The sequence below is a fragment of the Dicentrarchus labrax genome, unplaced genomic scaffold (assembly GCF_905237075.1).
Source record: "Dicentrarchus labrax unplaced genomic scaffold, dlabrax2021, whole genome shotgun sequence".
Classification (NCBI taxonomy): domain Eukaryota; kingdom Metazoa; phylum Chordata; class Actinopteri; family Moronidae; genus Dicentrarchus; species Dicentrarchus labrax.
Window position 1 is genome coordinate 17,323,111 of NW_026136715.1, and position 26,805 is coordinate 17,349,915.

The 26,805-nt window shown below is 40.4% G+C and overlaps 2 protein-coding genes and 1 long non-coding RNA gene across 5 annotated transcripts; 1 reads left to right on the forward strand and 2 right to left on the reverse strand.

The window, feature by feature from the left end:
• Nucleotides 1-13,827, forward strand: plekhn1 (pleckstrin homology domain containing, family N member 1). 2 transcript variants are annotated; one of them, XM_051425495.1, is made up of 16 exons: nucleotides 1-198; nucleotides 1,975-2,065; nucleotides 2,263-2,418; nucleotides 3,568-3,648; nucleotides 4,189-4,279; nucleotides 6,156-6,289; nucleotides 6,863-7,012; nucleotides 8,285-8,365; nucleotides 8,469-8,544; nucleotides 8,814-8,959; nucleotides 9,276-9,419; nucleotides 10,143-10,385; nucleotides 10,883-11,038; nucleotides 11,468-11,743; nucleotides 11,981-12,041; nucleotides 12,971-13,827. In XM_051425495.1, the coding sequence occupies exons 1-16, from the start codon at nucleotides 125-127 to the stop codon at nucleotides 13,153-13,155; spliced, it is 2,145 nt and encodes a 714-aa protein (XP_051281455.1). In that variant the 5' UTR covers nucleotides 1-124; the 3' UTR covers nucleotides 13,156-13,827. The 2 variants fall into 2 exon arrangements, with proteins under 2 accessions (XP_051281455.1, XP_051281456.1); XM_051425496.1 differs by having other exon boundaries at nucleotides 11,471-11,743.
• LOC127377531 (uncharacterized) lies at nucleotides 11,727-26,458 on the reverse strand. The gene is made up of 3 exons (XR_007887703.1): nucleotides 26,289-26,458; nucleotides 22,300-22,436; nucleotides 11,727-11,794 (listed from the first exon to the last, which is right to left on the reverse strand). It is a non-coding gene; the product is annotated as an uncharacterized LOC127377531 (long non-coding RNA).
• Nucleotides 14,826-22,115, reverse strand: LOC127377528 (PPARGC1 and ESRR induced regulator, muscle 1). 2 transcript variants are annotated; one of them, XM_051425494.1, is made up of 4 exons: nucleotides 21,823-22,115; nucleotides 17,447-21,172; nucleotides 16,102-16,218; nucleotides 14,826-15,759 (listed from the first exon to the last, which is right to left on the reverse strand). In XM_051425494.1, the coding sequence occupies exons 2-4, from the start codon at nucleotides 21,153-21,155 to the stop codon at nucleotides 15,644-15,646; spliced, it is 3,942 nt and encodes a 1,313-aa protein (XP_051281454.1). In that variant the 5' UTR covers nucleotides 21,156-21,172; nucleotides 21,823-22,115; the 3' UTR covers nucleotides 14,826-15,643. The 2 variants fall into 2 exon arrangements, with proteins under 2 accessions (XP_051281454.1, XP_051281453.1); XM_051425493.1 differs by having other exon boundaries at nucleotides 17,447-21,297.
• Nucleotides 26,459-26,805: the final 347 nt, after the last annotated feature.

Sequence of the window (26,805 nt, forward strand, 5' to 3'; positions counted from 1 at the left end):
TTCTCCCTCAGTACAAGTCTGACTTCAGCAGGGAGCACACTACACTCTTGGATTACACTCATCCATCACAGGAGGAGTACAGTTTGTCTTCAGAGCAGCGTAAAGCCCCACAGACTACAGCAGCATGGGGAGCAGCATGTCATGTGTCCCCCAGCACAACTTCAGATTCTCCAGCAAGAGTTTCATACGCAGAAACAGGTAAGAACAATACAACTTGGCCAGGTATTCTTACTGTTCTTGTGTCAGTGCGTTGGGTCTAGACAGAGCACATGTCATGCCCTTGACTGACGTTTGTTATTTTAGACTCTGCGTTTCAGCTGGAAGGAATTCTTGGTATTTTTCGGGGTTTGAGAAGTGGGGTGAAACAGAGGTTGTGAATTTTGTGAGGCCAGGGTCAGGATCATATGGTAATACAGGATAGTCCCCGAGTCATGCCTGAGTGGTGCCCGTCTGGTCAACGGTGTCAATGATCCAGTTACCATTTGCCTCCTCTTTGCATCTCTGTGAAGATGATCTGCCAGCTGTCAGTGAATCTGGTTTCCCTCCAAAATCAGGACCTGACCCCATTCATTATCATGATCACATGTGGGCAATTATAGTTAATTACAGATAATAAATGACACATGATATATAAGTTAATAGCTCGTAGTGATCTGACCTGAAATTTTAGAACATGAATACAAGAACTGACTGACATTAATGGGATATATTTGCTATACTATCTGGTTTTCTTTAGTCCTCCAAGTTTATTTGCCTGGGCATATTACCCTCACTCTGCTGGACCACCACATCTGATACTAATTAGCCTCTGCTCCAGTCGTGTCCCCCTGTGCTGTGTGATGAGTCAGGGTCTGGTTGTGCCATGTAGCTCTTGGTTTTCAAATAAAACCAGAGGCAGGGCAAAAAAAAAAAGAAAGAAAAAAACGCTGGGTTTCAAAAACCCAACGGTTCAAGCTTGAACACTGATACACCTTCCAAGTTGAGTCGATGGTTCAGCATGGACAATACATTCAGTGTTCTTGTTTCCTGTGTTCCCTGCTTGCTCTTTGTGTTGGCGAATCAGGCCAGGCTCAGGTATTCCCCACAGAGAAGAGGAGTGAGTAGCAGTTGAATGCCACAGCAGTGACTTGGAGAATGCAGGGTGTGCAAATCCACTACCTGTCTATTATCTACATTCCTCTTTCACTTTGGAACTGCAAATTACATCAGTGTGCACGGTTATCATATTTTACTCTGTGTATGAATACATTGTAAATGTATGTAGTGGAATAGTGTCACTCACTAAACACTAATCAATGATTGATGCTGCACATGGACTTCCTGATTAGACAGACCTTGATTCCCACCATGCAGACAAAAGCCTGCGTTGTTGCACGGAGGACACTGGCACACATATGTGCAGATAAACAGATAACCTACCAGCTGAGATTATAAAAGCAGTCTCCAAGCGTTATCATTGCAGTGAGGGAGCTTCCTCATAAAGATGTGACACTAATGGTAACTGATGAGGGTCATGCAAAACAAAGAGGGACATTGAGTGCTGATTTTCCTATGCATATCCTTGCTGTCAGAAACACAAGACCTGATTGTTCTTATGATTTAAATGGCTGGCATTGATGGAATGGGGACAAAGAAAGGGTTAATTTATATGACTTGAGACACAAATCATAAAGTCATTAATCTGTTGTGAAAATTTAACTCTAGCAGTGGTTCAAGATTCAGTGTATGACTTGGTAACTGTGGAAAAAAGGGGAAAACAGAGAAATAAGACACTGAACCAAAATTTGAAATGCAAATTAGAGTTAAGACTCTTGTATTTAGGTCAACTCTCCATCTGATGATAGTGAACTCCCATGAACAGGAAATGTTCCTTGTTTACACTGCAGTTGGGAAGTTAACTGAACAGCAAACACAGAAGAGATGGTAAATATTGGAGAGGGAGTTTTAACACGTGTTTTCCTCTTTCTCGAGCAGCAGTCGCTTGTTTCGCAAGAAGAATCCCCAAGAGGGGCAAGAGAAGTCCAACAGCATCATCAATATCCTGTGCACTGTCACCCCAAGGAAGGTAAGATTCTCCATGAACTAATAGGAGATAGCGATAACATAAATCCTAATCATCTTCACAACAAACACAACTCCTGTTCTCCTATACATGTCAAACCGTGTGCAATTACATTTTCATTGCTGATTGATTTAAACAGCCGGTCTCACTGGTTTATTTGTGTCATATCTATACTTCACCAATATTACAACTGGTTGCAGGAAATGTCCCATAAAGATCTGCAGACGATAGAGAATATAAAATGGGATCCTCCCTATGACCCGGCCAGTGGCTGGAAGAAGAGCAGCATCAATGTGAAGAATTATGGACGGATGATTCACAGCTCCAAAGTTCGTTTCCGCTTCCTGCACTGCCAGGTGAGGGGAAAAAAATAACTTTTTAATGACTCTATGTTGAAATGTCAGGAAAGCAACAACAGAAGAAAACAAAGCTAATTCCGTCCAATCTCTATTGTGGTCAATGAGGTCTTAAACAAAGAGCAAGCCTACAATGACACATCATGCCAGTCATCATGTGAACCCTGTGAGTTAACAAAATAAAAAAAACAGGCGGAGAGTAACAGGATGTTGCTCTGCGGCCACCAAACACACTGAGACTTGCTACTGGCATTGACGTGGTGGCTGGCTGCGAATAATCCAATCATTTTTGCACAAAGCGGACTGCAGCCTGTGTTTGGACATGCTTGCTTCTGCTACGATTGTGAAACATCTCTGAGAGAAAACCTCAGGGTAGAGAGAGTTTCCCTGATCCCAGAGACTGATAGAAGACACACCGGCTCCTCACTGTGGGAACTACAGTTTGTCAGAGCTGTGACACAACAGACGTCAAAATGTAGAGAGAAAAGATTAATTGAGTGAATGCCGTCATGGCAGCAAAAGAACACATTGTATTATAACATAAAGTAATATTACAAAGGAAGGAAACAACTTTTACCTAAGTGTTGACAGAGAGTCATTCAGCCAATGAACCATTGAAGACAAGAGACGCTTGTGGTCAGTGAAGAAATTCCAACATTTTTGATAATCCTTACGTACAATCTACTAAATCATAACGTTTCCTGTAGGTGCTCTGTGAATCAGCAGACGATACAAGAACAAGATGTTCCAATGTGAAATAAATAAACAGACATAACCCCTGGCTGGGATTTAAAGAATAATTAATCTTATAGGGATAATTAAACTGTCATATACGACTCTTTCCTCCTCAGAGGCAAGTCTCAGAATATACATCAGAGTACAAGTGCCTTTGTGCATGCAAGGTTCAATTCCATCAACACTAAACAGGACAGATTTTACAGATTTGTTTTCTAATTAAAAGTGTGCCAATCTTTTAAATTAGCCACTGTACCATTTGATTAGAATTAAAAGCTGCTTAAACTGCATGTACATTTTTAAAACACTGTAATATAAGGGTTGTAGTTTTTTAAAACATTAATTCTCACAGACATGAATATTTTTGTCAACATTGTAACGCCAATTAACTCATCGTACTCATCGTCTCTGCAGGATGTACATGACTGCTACCTGGATCTCTTCCAGACACACCTTCATTTTGTCTCCAACAACACAACCGGACTGACATACCAGGTGAGTTTCATTTCAACTCAGGCAGTATTACACACAATCCTTCCTTCAAATCCATGGTTCACGGCTAATATCAGTTAATATTTCAGGTTTGATTTTTAGAGTTTTAAAACTCCTATGGGGCATAGTTTTATGTTATGTCATCATACCTTTTGACATGCGTATCCTGTCAACCAGAAGCATGTTGGTAAACAGAAAGTATGATTGTGCTTCTTCACCTGTCTCATAAAGTTTGAGCAGCCATTAATCATCGTTTACTGTGTCTGCCGAAAGCTCAACTCCTACGTCAAAAACGCACAGCTTAGCACCTGTATAATGTATTAGTCAGAATATAGATGACGGCAAATACAAGGCAGACATGAATACATCATCCATTTACAAGGCTGACCTCAGCAGCATGGTGATTAATTTCTTTGTTAAGATTTAGAGCTCAAATAGGGCAGCAAAGGGAAAGGTTGCAGAGAATGCTTTTAGTGTGGGAATGAGAAAATGTTTTTTTGTCCAAAGAAGCGTGATAGAGCTTTTTTGTTGTTTTGTGTGCAGGGAACTCTTCCGTTGAAAGAACTCACCATCTGCAACCTGCAACAGAACTGCAACCACAGCCAACCCCAGGAATACGCCTTTCAAATAAACGGTAAGTTTCGACTCCACTAGAGATGCTGGCACCGAGCCCTGGAATGTTGTCATCTCTTTTGAGCTTTATTGGTTGTGTTGAATTTAGTTCATCAATCACCCAGACTGGAACCAGCTAATCCAGCAGGATGTTCACGAACCAGTGTCTGACTTCAAATTTCAAAAAAGGAAAAGAGAGTCTTGGTCTTTGGCTCATATTTAACTCCCTATTTGTCACAGTTGTTTTTTTGTTTTTTTTTACCCCTGCTGGTGGTCTGCTGTATTTGTGTCTTTGTGTATCAGTTATGGATCAAAGTAAAAATTCTCCCCACTTAAAATACAGCAAGAAACCACATGCTATTTTCAAGCTGCAGCATTTCCTAAGTTGTCACATTCCAGTGATTCAAAGGTGCCGCGACCCTCTTCACCTCCACTCAACCCCAAGACTAACTAGAGCTGGGCCCCCTTCACCCTTGGTCAGAGGGCCAAACCGGCCTTAAAGGCCCTGCTTGTTAGACAACAGGTGCACTTGAGTCAGCCCAGCTGTCGTGCAGAAAAGCCCAGCTACCGCTCTTAGCCTTGTCACTTCACGTAATCTATGGCACATTCCAACAACTGCTCAGGTTAATGTCTGGTAGAAAAGCCACTTAGCTTTTGAGTCAGAATGGACAAAAACGAGTGAAACCTGATGTCTTTTCATGAAGTAGAAATAAGCCGCTAAAGTGACTGGATGGCTTTGGTCCTCTCCTGGGAAGTCAGGGATTAAAACTATTGAATTAAAAATATATCCACGTGAATAACATGTGAAGAGTCAGTCCCAGTAATGAAGAGTTTAAGGTTTCTGTGTTTATATTTCTTTATCATCACTATCTAACTGAAATCTTAAACATCCCTGCTGTCATAATACTGACACTCTTTGCTGTTGCTTTCTCATATTTGACTTTGCAATTTCCCGGATCAAGCTTGTTATTTTGAGGGACTGTATTTCAGTTCAGTTTCAACCTTTATTTACCTTATGGGAGGCATCACTGACAGGAAACATGTAGAGGAAGCATGACGGAATTCTGAGTCAAGTGAGAGATCTGATGTAGAGACCTCCGTGAGACCCGAGTCTTCCTCTCACTGAGCAGAAAATATGAATCAACTTTAGCGTAAAGTGGTGTGTGTGAGTTAAAGAGTGACGAAGCATAGACAGCATGAGGTGGTCTATAAATATTTCAAGGAAGCCTTCACACATTTTGAATTAATGTGGCTGTGAAAGTAACATAATGAGAGTTAATGACTTTCAACAATAACTAATGGCCGCCGTAAACTGAAAGTTTAACAGACAGGAAGTCTTGTGTTGCCAGTCCCAGGACATTTCACATTCACTCATCTTGCTTAAAATGTAGAAAAACTAAACTTTTCAGGGCAGTGCTACGGTCAATAAATAATGGTCAACTAAGAACTGGGATAAAGAGAGTGGCCGCTTATTATGGAGCTGTCAGTGGGCTATGGTTCCCGACAATTACAGTACAAAGCCATGGGGCTGGAATGAAATAGGCTATCTCTGCTGGTTATCTCTGGTATGTGTGGGACTGAGAGATAGAGGGAGATTCCAGCTCTTTTATCCCAGGTCCTGTCCATTCCTCCTGGGTAAGCGGTGTGTGGGAGGGTGAGTAAGCTATGACTTATAAAAATGCCAAAAGAAGCAGGTCAAGGGAGATCTTACATGTGGTTTACCATCTTGTACATGTGTTAGCATTTATTGCATAACATGCTCTAAACAGCCAGGGAAGCAGATTGTGAACGCTGTCAATGATTGAGCACCCTGGAAGAAAGCTTTCTGAAAAAGTCTAAGAAAGAGGAGCCTCAGTGAACTTTCCCTTTTTTGACCTTGTGACCTTTGCACCCTGCAGGTGTCAGCCTTAACCCCATCATTGTCTACTGTGCCAACCAAGAAGAACTGGACCTATGGTTTGGCCTGCTTAAAGAAAATATTGAGGCCAACGGAGGCACTGCGATTGCACCTGAAAACTACACCAGAGTGAAAGTAAGTTCAACAACACTCACACTTTAGATGCCAACATGCTCCACAGATCCTTTGTTACATTTTATCAGGCTGCATAAAAACTGGCTCTTGTGATGCAGCCAAGAATAACATGCCTTTTTTCTAAATTCAAACCAGCATATGACTGTGGTCATCTTTTAATCCACCTGGTGACTTTGCCAGGAAATGCTTTGGCTTCAACCACCACTTCAAAACAGGGTGTGTGTGAGTGTGTAGATTTGTTGAGTCAAGTAGGTCACTGCTGGCTCTCCCTGAGGCCTGGATACTAGGGAGCGGCCTCGACTGCATCACATCTGTAAAGGGTTAAAGTGCTGACTCCACACCCACAGGTGGGGAAACGACTGATGAAACACATGAACTTAGATGTGTCACGACAGAAGAAAATAACGGAATGATAATGCTCTTATAAGCCTTGGGTTAGGAGACTTTAAGATGAACAAACAAGAGTGACATTCTGAGAAAGAAATCCAAGTCAACATGTTGCTCAAGGAGCTCTTTTTATATTTACTTTGTTTGTTTTTATGCTGATGATTATTTCCTGTGTACCCCCTGTAGCTAAAGCAGGACAAGACTCCTGAAGGCAGAGAGGAGCTGAGGAACTCCATCAACAGAGAGCCCATCTACGAGTGGGAGGGCTCTCAGCGGGACAGCCTGGGCACCATCACCTACGTCACTAAAGTCCGACTGCAGCACCTGCCCTGTCAGGTACGCCATCACTGCTGCTTATCAAGATTTAATTACTATAAATGGTCACACAGAAGTAAAACATACTATATCTGCTCTTGCCTAATAATGGACATATACAGTAGATCAGACAGTTACTCATGGTACATACTGTACATGTTTTCAAACTCTGGGAATTTTTCACACAATGAATACAAGCAGGGTCATATCAGCTCTAAATCCAGGTGACTCACATAGTTTTTGAATTGCGCAACACATTACCTCAACACAATGTAAGGAGTGAGGGAAAGGGTGGAGTCTACATTTAGGCAAATGATACCTCTCCTGCAGATATACTTGTTTTCTATTATGTTTATTTTCCTGTCAAGGCATAACACAGTGTCTGGCACCTGCAACCAACTGATGAAACATGTACGACTCCTTGCTAACCAAGTCAGACATGAGCACAAATAAATAACGCTGATGCAGCATCACATAGCAGCCAATAAAAACAGTGGTCATGACACGGCTTGCATGGATATCAGTATATAATTCTCTGTGGGAAATCGCGGCAGCCCTTTTTGAAGTGTGTGAGATTTAGGGCCTGGGTGTGTGAGAGGCATTTGCCCAGCTCACGCAGTGACTCGACTCACCTCACAGCTGGAATGTCAGCTGTCTGTCCGGACACACCCTCCGAGAGGGAGAGGAAACATAAACTCTCAGTCTGCCGCACCTTTAAATGCCCCCCTAACTGGTTTGACTGAAGATCACTACTGGGATTTAAACTGTGCCCCTCAGCACATCATTAAAGGATAATGCTGGTGTTTTTTTAATGTTTGCACCAGGTCTCACAGCTGCCTCTGTGCTTTGTATTCATAGTCTTATCTTCACACAGTCAGAATAACTGGAGTTATCAGGGATTGTTTTCTTATCCTCTGAAGTATTTGGTGTCATTCTTTCCTGTACCACATCAAAACTTTAAAAAATTCCAGAGATAGATGAATGAAGCTTTAATTTGATTTACTCTAAGTTTCTTTTTTACTTTATTGTACCAAATAATTTTCCTTTCCCTTTGCACACAATGGGAGAAAATGACGTCTCCAGAAGAAAATAATCTTTCATTTTGTTTTCTAATTAATATGACTTTTAAAGTCACAAGGTTTAATTTACAGTGAAAGAATTATGAAGGGAAAATGCAAGCAAAATATAGACAATGGTTAACAGATATTATTCATAAATGACAGTAGTATTATTCAGTGAAACACAACTATATACACATAAAGCTCACAAGCAGCTATAATCTTGTGTCCACAGGAACAGAGTGACAGACTACTAGTAATGTATCCAGCAACGCTGATCATCCTATCAGAAGAGGATGACGGGCTCTTCTATAAGGTACCATTGGCCTCACTGACCTTTTACTCTTCATCTTAATCATATCCTGAGCTGTGTATACAGCATATGCAGAGTTTGTGTTAACAAGTCATTATGATTACAGGGGAAACTTCCACTCAACATGATTTCTGTGACCACACCCTGCCAAGATGTCAAGCCCAACACATTTATGATTGAAGGTAAATACACAGAATCAGTGAGCTGCTCTACTGCAGTCTCTTTAGCACACTGGCATTTAAAAATACATGTTAAAGGGATTTTAATGAGTGTACATTCTTATGCATGTTTTACCCTAAGTGGCCTTTTCCATGACTCCATTAGCGTCACAGTGTGTAACCCTCCATGAATGAGCTGGTTTTATCCCCAGAATGACAATCTGACTATAGCACATTCCATTGAGTGAATGGACCGAATGACAGGCTTTGTCCTCCCCCTGCTCTCTTCCCAGGGAAGCTGATCAACCCCATAGTCGTGTCGTGTCTGGATAGGAGCGAGTTCTGCGACTGGATCCAGCATTTCAAAGCTGCTGATGTGCCCGTTCTCACCCCCCCGCCCCCCGTGTATGACATCATCTACACCCCGACGCACAGAGAGGTGAGGCCCGCCCTCCTTCCTTTAAAAAACAATTACACTATTCATAGCTGCAGCTGATCCATAACTATCGAGTGTATATATCTCCACCTGCTTTGTGAACCTGCGGGTGGAGTGAACTGAAATATGAGGAAAAATGATAAAGGAGACAGGAGACATGGCCTTGCCTCTTTTGTAAATTAACATTTATCAGGCCTATGAAATGATTTACAACTACTACAGCTGCTACTAAGTCAACAGTCTGATTAACAAAGACAAAATTTGCTCTTAATCAAATATTTTAATTTGTAATATATTTTTTTTGTCCTATAATCTCTAGGCTCCACAGTTTGACAGGTGGAGTGGAAACAGTCAAGGACGAAGTGAGTCTCTTAAATTCAGACAGTCACCCAGTGGACGTAACCTGCAGTTACCCATTCATGAAGACAACCCTCTCTCGCCAGGATACTCTGAACCCCTCTGTGTAAGTCAGCTGTGTGCTACTTCTCAAGTTCAAGTATTCTTGAGCTAATAAACTGAAGCAAACACTACAATATTTGCCCAGATAAAAATGTGGTAGGAGTAACCCTGTACATTGCTAAAATAGCTCTGTTTGTTTTGGTGGAGCTGAGCAGCAACACCTTTCTTTTACAAAGTTAATTATTAAGAGAGGTCTAGAGACGGCTCCTGTTACAATGGCTCAGGTGATGACCGTCAGGCCTTCCAGTTTAAAAAATCATAACAAAGTCAAAAATAACATCCACCCATAAAAACAACTTTGGGATGTTGGGAATAGTTACAGTACATGCTGATTCAGCAGAGAAAAGTTTGCTTGTTAGCTTCAGTCTATTTAAAAAGTACTGAAGCACTCTGCATTATCAGGACTTTTGACCAAACTCCCCCAGGAGAGGGTAGGCCGACTACCCATCCAATTAGCTTAAAGTGGTGAGGGCTCAGTGCCCCAGAAGACATGTTGTTGTTCAGCTTCTGACCATGAACCACCACTCTCTCATTTTAATTTATGGAGACCATTTTCTCTCAAACTCAGAAAACTGCATTTACTAAAAAACACAAAATGATGTAGGAAACTAATGCTGAACAGAGGAGAAACTGTTTTTTAATGTTTGTTCTACTAGGACTCAGTGGTTGTTGTAAAGCCACAACTCTTGGCTGACTTTTGCCCTGGGTGTGTTTGTTGTCCCTACAGTACAGCTCCAGTCGTCCCTCCTCGACTGAGACAGCCCGTCTGGGCAGCAGGACCAACAGCGTGTCTTCCCACACCAGGCCAGAGCGTGACCTACGACCTTTGTCACTGCGCTACTCCTCCCCACAGCGTGGCTCCTACCTCCAGCCTGCCGAGAGCTCAGTGCTGTCTCAGATCTACAGCACGCCCTACTCTGCCCAGCATCGTGCCAGTCCACAGCGGCTCGAGAAAGCCCCGCTTGTCAAGGTAATTCAGTCTGGCGTCCAACTTGATAACTGAATATTCCCTTCGAGACTGTTGACTTATTTTACATGTCATCTGTGCAGTAACTAAAATAGACACACCAAGCCAACTGAGAGGGGTTATAATGTATGGTGTTAACAAATTGGGTAATAGGGGCATTTGATGGTGCAAGGAATGAAAGCTCTATTATAGTTCATAAACAAAACTTAAGCCACCAGAAAACATTTACTAGAGGGTATCCCTACATTACTATGTCAGTTAAGAGTGTAGTTTTAACATTTGACAGCTAAAAGCTGATTTGTGAGAGAACAGATTGTTGTCACACCAGCACTGCTGCATATCATGACTGGCATTAGGCCAAAACCCATACTTGGTAATCTGATCCTAAAGTGCAGAGAGAAAAACAGATAGACAAATAGAGTAAATCTGCAATTGATTTTTCTCTCATCACTTGGCGTTTTAAACTAACTCCTGAATCTGTTTGAATCTTTTGTGATCAGTCTAACAGCTGGAGCACCCCTCAGACATCCCTGAGCTACTCCCTGAACACCCCCCAGCGCCACTCGGACATGTGCGCCCCCCGACAACCGTTGTCACCCCTGTACGATGAGCCCTGCAGCCCCGAAATCTACTCCCTGGATGAGGCCAGGCCAGTGGTAAGTGGGTCACCGATACTGGATCCATAGGTTCAATTTACACCAGCGCAGCCTGTTTGATATCAAGCAGTGCAAACACACTCACACGCTCATGTTCAGTGAAAAAATAAGAAAGATCAGAGGCCATCTGTCATCTTCAACCTGCAGAGTCTAATAGATTGCAGAAAGTGTTTCCACCTCTAAATCTAAATTCGTAAAAGACTCGTCACACTAATCTGGGTTAAATCATCTCAAACCAGCTCAGTTACATTTGATTAAAAAGAAGAACAGGAATTATTTTTACTAAAGTTTATTCATTGCAGTTTTACCCTTTTTGACCAAAGATCTATTTGACTACCAGGTAAAATTATACTTGATGAAAATCACCTAAACTCATGCTTTACATGCTTCTAGTTGCCCTAATCTGACATTTCTCCCTCTGTCCTTTAGCAGCAGAGCTGGCAAGAGCCGATTCAGTACCACCACCACCAGCAGCAGCAGCACCACCATCAGCAGCAGCATCAGGGCCCCCAGCTTCTACCCTCCACCTTCCAGCTCCGCACCCCTCCCTTCGGCAAGCGCTGCAGGAGAAGCCTGGTCCTAACCAACTCCCAGGGACAGGCTCTGGGCCTGGAGATGGAGACGCCTCAAAGCCAAGCAGATCAGAGAGCCGAGGCTGTGTCGAGGTTAAAGCTGCTTCCTGCGCCCGGCCAACTGCAAGAGCAGGTGAGAAACACAGAGATACTCCTCTCCCAGGACACTCCGGTGTCTGGAATGCTGAGGAACAAAGTGCAAAACGATGGCACGCTGTATGTTAGCAGAGCGCGTGTGTATATACTTGTTCTGCAGGTAATATTTTAACAGATGTCACAGATGAAACAGATATTTCTGGAAACATGAGAATGTTTTGTTATAGTTGATCACAGGAAAATAACTTTCTTTTGTTTTCACATCTGTTGATAGATTCTCCTCCCGTTGAGCTCTGTGAGGAACACCCCTCAGATGCCTTATGGTTACTCACCAGGTAAGAACTGAAGGCATGCAATCAAAAACCTGATGAAACCATCTTTTGTTTATGTATAATGTGCCTGGGTGTAGACTCAGAGTTCAAGTATGTTTGACAGTTTATAATAAATAATTATATGCTTCCAGTACTGACAAAAAAATATTTTTCATCTTGTCAAACAAGAACAAAAAGACGGGTCTAATTAAGAAGCATATTTCTGAAAAACAATGAGCACTATAGCACTGTAGCTATAACAACGCAGCATCATATTTCCTTAAGTGTGAGTTATGAAAGTCAACACTGTCAGCCGCCTTCCATACTACCTCCAAAGGACACAGAACATTGCTTACACTCCATTACACCTTAAATTAAACACTAAATGCACTTTGGATTTATTGAACTCTTGGGTCTGTCACCAGGTAAACAGAAGGTTAAAGGTTACAGAATTGAAAGTGCAGGAAATGCACAAATGTGTCAATGAAATGGAGCTTAGTGCAGCTCTAAATGCTATTTGTGCAGATGTCCCATGTGGTGTAAGAGAACACTGTTTCACAGACTTACTCCTGCACTGTGACTGACAGCACACAACTGGGCATGGTTACACACTTATCTACAGGGTGTTTTATCAAAATGGAAAGAACAACTAGAATTTACCTGATAATTGTATTTCACTTAGATTTACAGATTGATTCTAACATTATAACCAGATTATTTCATGTGGCAGGCTGCATGTTTCTGTAGTATGAGAAACAGAATATAAATAGCAAATAAAGGCTGGTGTGGTAGTGGCATGTTACACTACTGGTTTTACAGTTAGATAATATGTTGGTACAAGGCCAATCACACCATAAGCATGTTGGACTGTGTCCAAGTTTATTCAGTCAGGGCGACGTTTGTCTTTCATTGTTTGAAACTAAAAGCCTGGGAATCTTCTCTCGCTCCTATAGATCACCACTCGTACCTTGAACCCACAGAGCCAGATGACCAGGAAATGGACTATGACAACATTTGGGAGTATGACAGTGATACTGGAATGATTCAGCCAACGTCTGGAATTTCGACACACTGGACAGGATTAGACTTTGGGGCCACAGGCCTTGGTGCCATGGAAACCCAGCAGAGATGGTCATAAAACAAAACAATAGCCCGGCACTCGTCTGGATGTGTGCAAACAACAGATCTCTATCAGAGAGATAATAAAAGTCAACGAGCACAGCCTGTGTTGCTCCTGCTGCATACAGTATGAACCAACAAATCCCATGAACTGTTGTTACATGTTGGGTAGTCAAGCAGAGGAATGAGTGTAGGTATAAAGAGGAACGGGCTACCAACAAAGCATTATGAAAGTGACTTCAACTGTCTTTGTTTAAAATGTAGCATTAAAGAGAGAAGACAGCACGGTGTACATATTGTGTAGCTTTCATTTTATTTATGTATTATATTATTGCACTAAGGGTTTAATATGTAGTGCAAGGACCTCCATTTTTTTTATATTTAATGTATTTTCTAACATGCTGTCCAGTTTACTGATTGGTATATTTTTGTTTTGTTTCCAACTGAAGCTATAAAAAGCATTCCATCAGGGCTTGTTATAGTAAAGGATGTATATTTTTGTAAATGTTGTAGATTTATTATTTTATCATGTTACACTATCGAGGCAAATATTTGTGGCTTCAACTGACTGCCTCAAAGGTGCTAATATTACTATCACTACTACAGAGTACTGATCCCTGAGTGGCTTCCTTTTTTCATTTTTGTTTGAGGTGTTTATTTATACTTGGAAATAAAAACTGGAAAAGTTAAACGTTTTACTCTGTTTTGTCTTATTCTAATCATTCTCTTATGGCAGCCTTCTCTATGGAGCTTTACAGCAATGTAGCTTAGCTGTTTGGCCCGACACTGTTTTGGTTCACTCTCGTTGCTCTCACAGTGTAGTTTTCTGCCACTGAACACACCTGCTCAGCACTAAACGGCAGATAAAGTGAGTAACTAGCTAGTGAACATAAAGCATTAAAGAGCCAGATACTTCCCTCAGGAGTTTGTAGAGAACAAAAACAGAACTAAAAGAGAGTGAATATTGGACTGCCTTTGCCAGGTGGCCAGACACACAAATCCAAGTGAATGAAAATGTTGCATAACTGCTGGATAAGCAGTAAATAAGCAATTGTGCCCAAAATGGCCCAAATGGTCCAAAAAAAAAGTTACTGCAGGTTTAAATCTGTGGTATAAAATTCAGTACGAACACACAGACACACAGACACAGACACACACACACACACACACACACACACACACACACACACACACGAACAGTATACGTGTATAAGTAAGTACACTGGCTGTTTTACAGCAAAGTAATTAGAAATAGGGGAAATAGATCAAATAACTGTCAAGATTTTATTTGGACATGAAAAAAAATCAATGAAACAAACACCAGTAAACACGTTGTTGTTCATGCATGATGCCACTACGTGTATTTTTTTGGGCCAAATCTGTTATAATGAGAACAGCTTAGCTCAACATTGCCATTTGCTGGAGAAACAATATGTATAATTCTCTCCAGTGAACACTTAATCTTATGTTGAATACACATTTTATGTGTATTATAATGAATTAATGTATTATATTAATTAATACCTTAAACAAATGTGATATTATCTTGACAGTGGAAAAAAAGTATTTTATATAACTTGAAAACTGCAGCTCAGTGTGATACTCCAAGTTCTTACATGGGCTTATGTTGCCCTCTAGTGTTTCATTAGAAGGTCTGCATACTTTTGGAATAACAAGACACAGCACACATCTCCGAGATGCTGTTTACTGTAGTTAAAATGAAAGACACCAAGAGCTCACAGAGCAACCCGTATGACAAAATACTGTACAGTCATATATAAATGATCCATCATGAAAATAAAATGCCCTTCATACATATAAAACTGATACTGGCACAGAATACAGTCCCTCAAATAAATTATACTACTGTAAAGGTGTTTTGTTAAATTTTGGAAAACATTCCAACACATGTTACTTATATGATCTTATTTTCTAAAATATGTTCAAATATTGTTATTGGAAACATTTAACATGCTTAAGTCGCCTTAGATGAAAGCATCTGCCAAATAAATATAATGTGATGGAAACAAATAGGCTCAAACAGCATCATCCTAAACTCTTCACGTGCCTCAAGTTAATCCATTTATCATGTCCATCTTACATCTAAACTCTGTACAGCTCTGAGTAAACCTGCTCCTAATCTTCCTATTGTACATACTGAAACCTTATTTACAAATGTCTAAAGCCTTCTTTCTGATGAATACACACAAGTCCCATCTTGACTGTGGTGGTTTCATATTTCATACTGATGTTTTCACACATTAAAATGTTTAACAATTTAATTAGCAAGGAGCAAAACAACTGCTATTAAATTAAACAATTTCCCGGTACCTACCAAAAGAGAGATTAATAAAATTTAAGATTAATAAAGCATATAGTGCAAACATGTAACAGCACATCAAACATTTGACAAATTCCTCAAAGGACTGAGGTCCTGCACTGACTCATATCAGGTGCTCTTGGAATTTTTTTTCATTTTAGTCGTGACGTATTTAGAGGCAGAGTTGTCAAGAATCAGTCAGGGCAGGGTAATTAAGTTTCTTTTCACCAGCTGCTGCCTCTATCTTGACGTATTTACGCAGGTATCGGATGGCTGACAGAGCACTTACATTCGCCAGCAGAACTGTGGGAAAATACATATAAAAACTGAGTCAACGTGTTTACACTTTATCTATCCATATGAAGTTCACTTGTACATGCGTTTATTTTATTTCAGTGCTTTGTTGATTTTACATCAATATTTACTGGGAGACATATTTCACTGTCTCAGAATATCATTAACAGTCAGAGTCCATAAAAAGTTAAATGAATTGATTTCAATATATAATTAAGTCAAATGTAAAATGAATAAAAACAGAATAAGCAACTGCTTTGTAATTTCAGTCTTAAAAACATCAATAAAAGCAACATTTGCAGATTTTCTGTTATAATAAAGTACATTATTGCTACATATTAACACACATACCAGCCTTCCAGGCATCTCCAACTTGTGGGTTCGCAGTCTTCAGCACCCACGAAGCAAATGCAATACAAACTAGGCACATGTCTGACTGTCTGAGAGGCAGGAGAGAGGCATCCAACCCTTCAAAGAAAGTGACAGAATATTATACATAACAACATGAATCAGTTAGTGTGTCTCACAAAATTACAACAACCATCCACAGGAGTGCAGTGAGAGGTCAAGGGTATTATAATTGGCACTAACACACCAACAGCTGAGCACAAGCCCCCAATAATATGTTGATAAGATGTTGGACTTCCTGTTGTGTCACACTGTGACTCGGTCAAGTCCCAGCAACTGTACAGATTACCATTACACAAACATACAAGACTGCTTGACGCTACTGATATTAAAGATAACTTCAGATGTTATATTAAAAGTTGTAAGTTATTATCTTAATTTCAGCTCATTGGAAGTATAAGAAGAGGGATTTATATACGTTAAGACTACTCAAGTTGAGGTATTTTCATTTCCCTTCCCTGTCAGTGTAAATTAAGAGCGCTCTACTGGCAGCTTAGAGAGAACACTCATTGAGTGAAGTCAAGTTATCACGTACAACCATTCCTCTTGGCGTTCGTGCAGTCCAGTCAGTGTCTTCTGACAGCTGAGGTAAGAGAGTCCGGCCCGGTCATGACTGTAACAGCTGACTGAGTGGATTACATATCTTACATTACAACTGTCCACATGTGAGGAAAACCCAGAGCTTAACTGAAAGAGGTGTAGGTACATTATCAGCAATGTATGTTTTTTTAAATCCAGCAGTGGGAAAAATGTACAGGTTTTATCAAAGAAAGACTTATGTATATATAATTAAATTATTATTATAGTTAAAGAGTCAGAGCTATCTGCGTTAGCTTGTTTTCACAAAGATACTGTCTCTGTCTGATCTGTTAGACTCTAACTAGAGTTTTAACCAAGTTATACACTATTTTTAAGCCCAAAGTGTTAAACTGAAGAAGAGCTTTCTATGGTAACAATCAACATAAACTGTTGACTACTGAAATAAATAAATTTTTGGTTTGCTAACACATTTCAACTTTTGGTATTCCTTCATTTGAGACTGCGCAAAGCACAATTCAAACTTTTCCAGTAAGTTGTAATCTTTTTATTTTAATTTTCTTTTTCATATTTTTTTTGGGCCTATATTTAATAGGGTCGGTGAAGATAGACAGGAAAGGGGGGAGAGGGCAGGCCGGACGACATGCAGCAAAGGGCAGCAGGTTGGAATCAAACCCAGGCTTCATTGGTATAAAGAATGGATGAATACAGAATCAGCATCGTTGAGTCTATTGTGTGAAACTGGACTTACTTGGATTTGAAACAGCCATCTCTAAGTCCCCGTATCTGAAAGGCTGCTGCTCTAGTTGTCTGGAGATCCTTTCCTCCAGGTGGTAGAGAAGTGGATCAGAAAACATCACATCTTGATTTCCCAGAGCATTTATGGGATGAACTGTCCTTCGAAGGGATCTGCCACTTTGCTTCACAGGTACAAGAGTGTTTGAGAGAGCCTCCTTCTGGACTGTAGATCCAGTAAATCTAAAATTCCTGAAGGAGAGTGTGTTTTTCCAAAAGAAATTCTGTTTGAGGTCGCCATCTGTAAAGAAATTCTCATAAACATCAGAAATCTTAGATGCGCTTGGTGTACGGCTGAACCTGTTCACCACCCTCACAGGGCCGCAGGTATCTTCTTCATCAGATTCTTCATCAGAAGAAGAAGATGCAAAGAAGTAATCATAAGCCTCAGGGAACTGCAGATTAGCTGAGCGAGAGCAGGAAAAGATAGGAACCAGCTCATCTTTGGCCTGATCTTCTGCTGTGATGAGAGGGTAGAAGAAGGTTTCTGTATCAAACTCTGAGAAGAAATGATCATAAGTTTCAGGGACAGAATTTCCATCAATGTAGCAGGTGGTTATGTTATCTGTGTCTGGTTGGCTTCGATTCGATTGTATTCCACCAAAGAGGTACTGAAATATATCTGTGAGAGAGATTCTGTAGCTGTCGGTCGAAGATGGAGCCAAACAGTCAACGTCTTTGTCTTGCTTGTCTCCATCAGTGAAATACTCTTTTACTTTTTCGAATTCTCCTCCTTTGTCTAAGGTTTGTAAAGTTTGGCCTTTCCATGTGTAGTTGATAGTCTCCAGGGCATGTAGATTGTGCACGCTTACATTTTTACAAATCTTTCGGAGGCATGTTTGAGCACTTCCAGGGAGGACCGGTTGGGAAATGTTACTAACAGATGTCAACATCATGTTCTCAGTGTAAATATCAGCACCTAGACTCACTGGAGTGGATTCACTCTCCCACATAACACCTCTTGAAGAGGAAGACTTGAATGTCGTACCTAAACCTGAACTCGGTTCTACAGAGTTAGGATCACTGTATGTATCATTGGTTTGTTCAAACTTGGACTCATCCAGTTGAGTAAAAAAGCCTGAATCCGTCATATCAGACACCTCAGTCTCCTCACTTTCCTGTAAAGGTGTGAGAGAGCTGGGAGGAGTAGCTTTGCTGATCATTCGTAAACCCAGAATATCATTTATTGTCAGCCTCTCCATCTCATTCCAAAAAGATGACATAGCGAACACTGAATGTTTTGCATCTGGTGCCTTTTCAGGTTCACATCCTGCTTTAGATGCTGTGATGGCATCTTCTGCTTCAACCACTGAATCACATTTTGAATCTGTTGTGTCAGACTGGCTTTTGGGTCCAAATGTGTCATCTCCTTCCTCATGTTTTGCCAGTATTAGTGATGTTTTTTCTCCTTGACCTCTAAAGTCATTCTGACTGACAGATATACAAGAACTCCCTGACACGTCTGTGATATTTTCATTTGAGAGTGACATGACAGATTCTGTGTCCAGAGTACAGCAGGATGATACTGGTGTAACATCTGGAAGACTTGTTGGTAAATCTTCAGACATGGACGTTTTGGTTTCTCTCCGACTTTTGCCTGTTCGATTAATTTCACCACAGAGATATGGATTCCCACTATGAAGAGCCATTATTTGTGATCCTGCTAATTCAGCTCTCTCAGCTGTTGTGTTTTTCTCTGACAAAACATAAAATTCTGATAATGCGTGAAGCGCCAGAGGAGGTTTTGTTTGCTCCGCTGTAATATTAATACTTCCAGAGAGACAGCATTTATCCGTCAATGAATTGCTGGTATCTAATGGTAATTCAGCACAGTCCTCTCCAGTGGAAATCACCTCTAAGAATGGACTGGCTGTAGTTTTGAATTGCTTCGGCTCCGAGTTGTGAGTGTCAGAACTGCTCATATGATTTGTAGACAGGGGAAAGTGAGTCTTTTCCAGTGTAGAGCTATATTGGTCTGTGTAGTGACATTCAAATTCCAGTTGTTGTTGGGGCTCAGCCTCTTTTTGACACAGTGTGCGGTTGTCTCTGCCAGGAGTTCCAGCCTCTACAGCCAGGACTGACTTAGCAGCGGATAGTTTGTCCTTTTGGATGACTTCCACTGCGGGATCATTTGACTCTGCACTTGGTAAAATACTGGGAGTTAGTGATGTGACCTCTGCTGTACAAGATTCTGGATTTTGTTCATGTTCACCACAAATTATAGGATGATGAAGACTCTCTGCATGAGTGTCCTCTCTTCCACAGTTTGCTGTTTCTGTAGTCAGGTCTGATATACCAGTTACACTGTCAGTAATTGAAACTGGCAACACAGGATGTGTATTCAGTCCCGTTGATTCTTCTACCTGTAATGTGCTGAATGACAGTATATTTGTTGCCACATTACCACTGTTATTTTGTGCTAACGTTACACTATCATCACTTTGACTCAGTGGGGTTACCGACCGATTGTAAGTTGCATTATTTTCAGCCGAGCCTGTTGCTTTACACCTTCCCTGTCTGTCTATGCTCTCTGGTAAATATTGGTATTGACTGTAACATGGGGGACTGTAGTGAGAAAGATCATTTACTCTTAGGTCCTGAGCAGATATCTTCACTGGGTGATTGCTGGTGGCAGAATATGTAGTTAAAGAGGACATAACATTTTTCTGTGGTTCATTTAAATCAAATAAATTTGTATCCTCGGATACACACAGACCGATTCCTCCTCTCCATGCATATAGCTCTTTCTCTGAGTCAGTCTGTCTCTCATATCCATGCACACACTCAGCTGGCTCAACACTGAGTCGCCTCTTCTTCCTCCTCCTCCGTCTGATAGAGCCAGAAGGAGACAATTCTTGGCTCGCCGTTTTGTTTGTGCTTGTTACATCTGACTGTAAAACATTAGGGTCTTCCTTCCATTTAACATTTGTGACCATTTCTACATTACTCCGTGATTCGGTGCTGCACTTTTTACCAAGCATTAACTGACTTGTCAGCAAGTCTTCCTGCTTAACGTCATCCAGAGGTGTGCCAATTTCCACCTTTATCGTTTTGTCAGTGTGAGTTGTTGTTTCAACCCCATTCGGTGATTCATGCGACTGTCTCTGCTGTGCTGCCTCATTTACTCTGGTTTCGGTGCAGGCTCTCTCTATGATGAATACTGCAGGTTCAGGGGAAATGTTGGAACCAGGCTCGTCTTTTTTCACTGTTTTCATTATGTTGCTGATGGTGTTGACAGGCTTTGTGGTCTCTTTGCCAACTGCTGTTTCACCCCTGGCAGGCAGATAGTTTAACTTGGGGATGTTTTTTGGCAAAGTAGTGCAGCTGGCTTGTTGCCCATCACTACACCACTCCTCCTTCTGTATTGCCTCTCTGTTTTTTCCATCTCTCACTTGGCTCGGGTCAGTAAGCCTCTCAGCCTCTGTAACATTTTTCAGCCGTTCAAAGAATATATTGACAGACTGCAGGTGTATATCCTCCTCACTGCCAGACAGGACGCTCTCCATTCCACCGACGCCGTGTTTGCCGAGGTAATGCTCCACAGGAGAGCCCTCACAGTCTGGGGGGCCGTCGATGAGGCGGTCAGCCTCTGTAAAGCCTGCTGTTGGGTCGACTTTCTGAACCCTCTTAGCAAGAATGGATGCTGTATCATCAATGTCACTCATTCCCGAGTCATCCACGCCTGCTAATGAAGGAGGAAGCAGGTTACACTCCTCGCACTCCTCAAAGAAGCATTCCCAGTCACGGTCACAGATCTCCACACTGTATTCGAAGTCTTCCATTTTGATATGGAGGGTGCAATATAACCTGAAATATCACAAGTAATTACTGGTATTTGTTTATAAGTATTTGTATTTCTTTGAGGAATTTTTTGTATCATATTTTCTTAAATCATTTAATCATTCATTTACTAAATGAGTAAAAGATAATTAAATTGGATTAGATTTTAAGAATTAATTAATTAATTAATGCCAAAAAAACTGCAAGCAGCATACCCCCAACAAACCCTAAGCTGTCAAACAATAACCAAATCAACAGGCTACTAACTACATACAGACTACATTTATGCAATCAAGTAGACTGATTTTAATTGTACACTATTTTGCAGCATAGTAAAAAATATCTAAATAACAGAATGAAATAGAACATTTTTAGCAATGTGACGTAATATAATATAATGGAAATCTCTTTCAGGGAAGCAATTCAAAACTAGACAATAAGCTAAAACTGCAAAATAAATTTAAAGTATAAGTATGACAACAGGAAGTATTAATTGTCTTTGTATTTCTAGCTGTCTGCATATGTACTTGTATATCCATGCAGGTTTCTTACCTGTGCTTCTTCAGCTGTGACCCTGGTCTACAGGAGGTGAAGGGTTAGGGGGTCTGGAGTCTCAGCAGCATCATGTTGTATGTCCTTTGGTGGGCGTTCTTTTGCACGAGCATGCAGCGCAGCAAGCCCCATGATTTGATAAATATAGAGCGATGCTTCTGATCACGTAATACACGCAATGTTCTTACGCAGCCATGTCCAACAGAGGCATAATGTTTCAGAACTTTAAATAGACTCTCCAGTAGTGAACTGCATAACTGATTACACAGTATTTTTAATTTTAATATTGTAATACTGATTATAATAACTGAAATCTGTAATAAAAGATATCTATATAATATAAATATATACATATAATTCTATATAATTTAATCAAATAAGTGATAAAGAAGCTCAAAATCCAGCAGTACCTCCAACAACATTCACAACCTCAGCTGATACGGTTTGTGCGGCGTGTGCGTGTCAGTCAGCTGATACCTCTCCGGTGTGATGTCATGGGGTGACAGTGGATCTGAATCTTTTCCATGCAATCTTTCCAGACACTGCAGGGGAGTCCGAATCATCAAGGGATGAGACTGTAGCTGCACCATGTGAGACGTGTGACTCATCTAAACCTAAATGACAGAAATACAGAGGGGAAAAAAATCAAATAATGTTTACTTCAGAGAAGAAAATCGACTACTCTCTAAGAAGGAATATTTTCATAATGGATTTATAAGTTGTAACTAATGGCTTTATTTCAAATGTATAGATGGATATTTGAGCTTCCCTGTGCAGAATAATATATGTGCAGAGTTGTTTTTTGTATTCATCTGCTGAAGGGTGCTCGCCTCAAATTTGCCACATGTTTAAGAGAAAAAAAAAAAATCACAACTACTTTGGAAGCCTGTCGTGGTCCAATATGCGACTTTGAGAAATATGATGTGGAAAGCTGAAGCCAACAGTTCACTACACTGAGAATAGACCTCTCAGTGAAATAGAGATTAAAATATACAGTACAATATAATAACAAATATAAAAAAGGAGATACCACAACCAACTGATTTTCAAAGCCTAAAAATTAGGGATATAACAATAAACTCAACTCGCAGTTCAATACAAGTCACAATACGATTTTCTCATGATTATTTTAACAAAATGAGATTGAAGGCAAATGAAAACTGCACTATATTTCTCAGACAGAAATCTACTAAATATATTTTCTTTAATATTTCATACACAGCTAGTGACGCAGTAGGACGTCGTACATGCAAAGTCAGAAGTAGAGAGCACCCTCTGCTGTTAAAAAAGAGTACTGCATGGCGTCCGGTCAGCTCAGTGGGTAGAGCTGGCGACCCATGTACCGAGGTTGAGTCCTTGCTGCAGCGGCCCAGGGTTCGAGTCCGACCTGCGGCCCTTTGCTGCGTGTTATCCCCCGTCTCTGCCCCCCTTTCCTGTCTACCGTCAGCTGTCTCTATCAATTAAAGGCAATAAAACCCCCAAAAAAATACTTAAAAAAAAAAAAAAAAAAAAAAGTACTGCGATCACATTTTTATCTAATTACTTTGAATCTTCGTACATTTGTATCACAATTTAACTGTCTTGAATATATTGTTACATTCCTATCCATAAATAGGTAATTTAGGCTTTATGGATTAATTAGCACAGCGTTTTTGTTCAAAATGGCTCAAGCCATCAGGTCTGCAACTATAAATAGTAGTGATTATTAGTCATTAATAAAGGCTTCCTTTATTACATTAAGGCAGCAAATCTGGAAATGTACATGTTTAGAAACTTGTTATGGATTTTGGTTTGGATGCAATGCAGCTCTTTTCCAGAAGGTAACTCTTCCTGGTGAATTAAAGAGTTAAATAAAAAGATAATGTAAGCTATACCAGAGGATATACAAATAGAATATATCAAATGAGTTTTCAACTCAAACATGTTTGTTATTAATGCATTATTACTGGTTTATAAAGGTTTATTAACCAAGTTATTAGTTCAGCTTCTAAACCATCTATAAACGTTAATGTATAATACATATAACATTTCAAGCTCCAAAGTCCTCTTAGTTGATTTTTGGAACAAGTAAAGTAGTTAAAAGAAAGGAAAAGAAAATGGAGCTGAGATTTTCTGTTCATCCATATACTTGTTTTTTTTTTTTTTAAACATTTTGACTTCTTGTCTCGCTACATTTGTGATCATTACCTCCTCTCCTGTGACTGCTTGGCTTCTGATATTGGATAGTGGATCTAATTTGTAAATTTACTTTGCTATTACAATTAAACTTTACACTTTTTACTTTACCAAATGAATTCTGGTGAGTGTTGGGAGACGCTCAGACTCTTGGGTAGCTGAAATTATGGCACAGATGTTAGGATAAAACCACAGCTTATTTTCTGCTTGAACATTAGGGAGTACAGCTTATCTGAGGAGGACTTGAGCCTTTGTTTACAGCTATCAGTAAGACTTAGTAAGGACAATGTGATTACGGGACCATCCTTGCTGTCAAAATGTCACTGACACTGAAAGATACCAAGATAACCTATCAGTCCTGATCTCATTATCAACTGTTAAACTGTAGTTAACAGATGCCTAATGTGCCTTAATTGCAGTTGAATGTATTGATTAACGATGATGGGGTCCCATTGCTAATTTAGAATAAAAATACCTCACATGATAGATTTTCCTGCTCACTGACAGTGCTGTTTGGTGAATTAACAATATGAAAACAGGTGAGTTTTGTAGATTCTTCACAATAAAAGATTAAGCTAGAGGTATCACTCTACTTAAAAGATGAAATTTGGTTAATTCCTGCATTTGTAAAGTCACACATGACCCAGATTTTCCTTCACACAGTCACTCTACATTCAGAATTTGCATGTGACACTTTCACAGGCTGTAACTACAGCCTTTATTTGCCTAATTTTCATCACTATAGATATTTATGAGAAAACAGACCCTCTAATTAGCCAAACCACAGCCTGGGCTGTGTGCCCAAGAGGGCCCTCTCAATTCATCAGCTGATAAAGGAAGACAAGCCAGGGCCTGTGTGGCTACTGCACCTGGGGCAGCGGGCCGTTTTGACACGGGTGGGATTCTGTTTCCATCAACAGGATTAGGCTCTTATGAGTCAGTTCTTGGAGTTAAGATTGGAATCTGTTTGGGCTGTTTCACAGTGGCTAATGCGACAGAATTTCACCCTAATTGTTTACCATGTCAGCCCTGGCAATTCAGCGTCAATTAAACAAAGCCCAGTAAACAGACACATTCAGCAGCAGCTCAGTGACATGATGTTTAAACAGAGAGGAGTTTGTGTATGGTCCCGTTACCAAGCATCCTTGGTTGGTGGCATCTTATGTGTCAAACACGGGTGTAAAGTCTTAATTATGGTAAAGTAAAGGGGAGAAAAACAGAAAACAGTAGACAAAGATTCCTATTTTGGACTTTGGGGACTGTTTAGAAAGCCTCCAGACTGTTTAGCAATTGACAAATGCCACACAGGTTGATGTAGACTCTTTACAGGAGGGCTTAACTGCTAAGAGAGAGAAAAAGTACTTCAATTACACAGCATATAGGTGTAAAAGAATGATTAAAACTTGACTAAGTTTAAATATATTAGTCATCACTCTCCAGTTTAGTTAGCAGTCATTGTTTTAGAAGAAGTAGACTTTACAAGATGTGATACAGCTTCTGTAATTGTTTTTCTCTTCTTCAGTGGAAATGTGCTGCAGTATCAGGGAGGGAATGAAGTGTGTTCATCAAATGAAAATGTCAATTAAACAAATTAGATGAGTTTTTCTTGTATTTCAATATTTGAAATTTAGGAGAATGATGCTCATAAATGGACTTCTCTGTATAATATAAATTAGTTGGTGCACATCACTGCTCCATGACATGGTGCTCCAACACTGGCGTGAGTCTAAATTAATCCTACTCCTTGGTCCTTTTGTTACAGTTATCAGAAATAATAATAGTTACCTTATAATTGGCAACCAACTAGTTGATTATAAATCATAAGGTGTGAGATCTATGACCTCAACTTGATGATTATAAGGCAAATATTAACAACATTATATTTATAAATCAACTATTGGATCAATTTTGCTGTCCATTTTAATCAAATGTGTATCAGTATAACATAAGAGTCAACGCGTGTGTATATGAATTTATATGCTATGAAAATCTGTTTTAATTTGCCCTTTTCATCTCTTTTCCACTTTTCTTCCAGGAATACTTTGCATTCATAGGCCGAATAACTTTAAAACGAGTAAAACCGCTCTTAAATGTAGTAATCGATTGTTTCACAACACCAGGAACTGGTCTAGTTTCCCATTATACAATTTAAAATGGTCGTACCTGTCGCCTACTGGTTTATCCTCACCTCAGAGGGAAGCAGAGAGCGCCTGCAGGCCCTCAGGAGGATTATGCGTCCTGACAATGGTGAGATTTGATCAGGCGCACTAACAAAACATCATTGTGCTCACCTCAAATGTCACCGACAACACAGCAGTATCAGTGCTCCGGCCGTTTCGGGGTCATGTCAAAATCCACCAGGTCGACTCTGCAGAAATTAGACTGTACCTCCAGGCGACTGTACCGACACTGCGACCTGAAAAGAACCCAGGTCGGTTCACTTTGCTGCCACAGACCTCGTTATTTTCTGCGCAGCATTAATGGAGAATACCTGGTTGCAACATAGTGAGAATGAAACTGACTTGTGTAACATTATGTTGCATTACATTTGACTGGGAAGAGACTACAAATTACACACGTTTATTCTAATAAACGCTTCTGTCTGGAAATATCAGAGTAATTGAATTTACTGAGCTCGCACTTCGCTTTTGAACTGTAGCGTTGACCTCGACGACTTCGACGCAACAGTGGAGTACCTCCCATCAACCACCACGAGATGGCGCCAAACACCGCCCGAGACCAAGCTGAGTCAAAAGCACATGAAGCTCCGCTGGTGTCGAGGATATTTACATTTTTTGATGTTGGAAC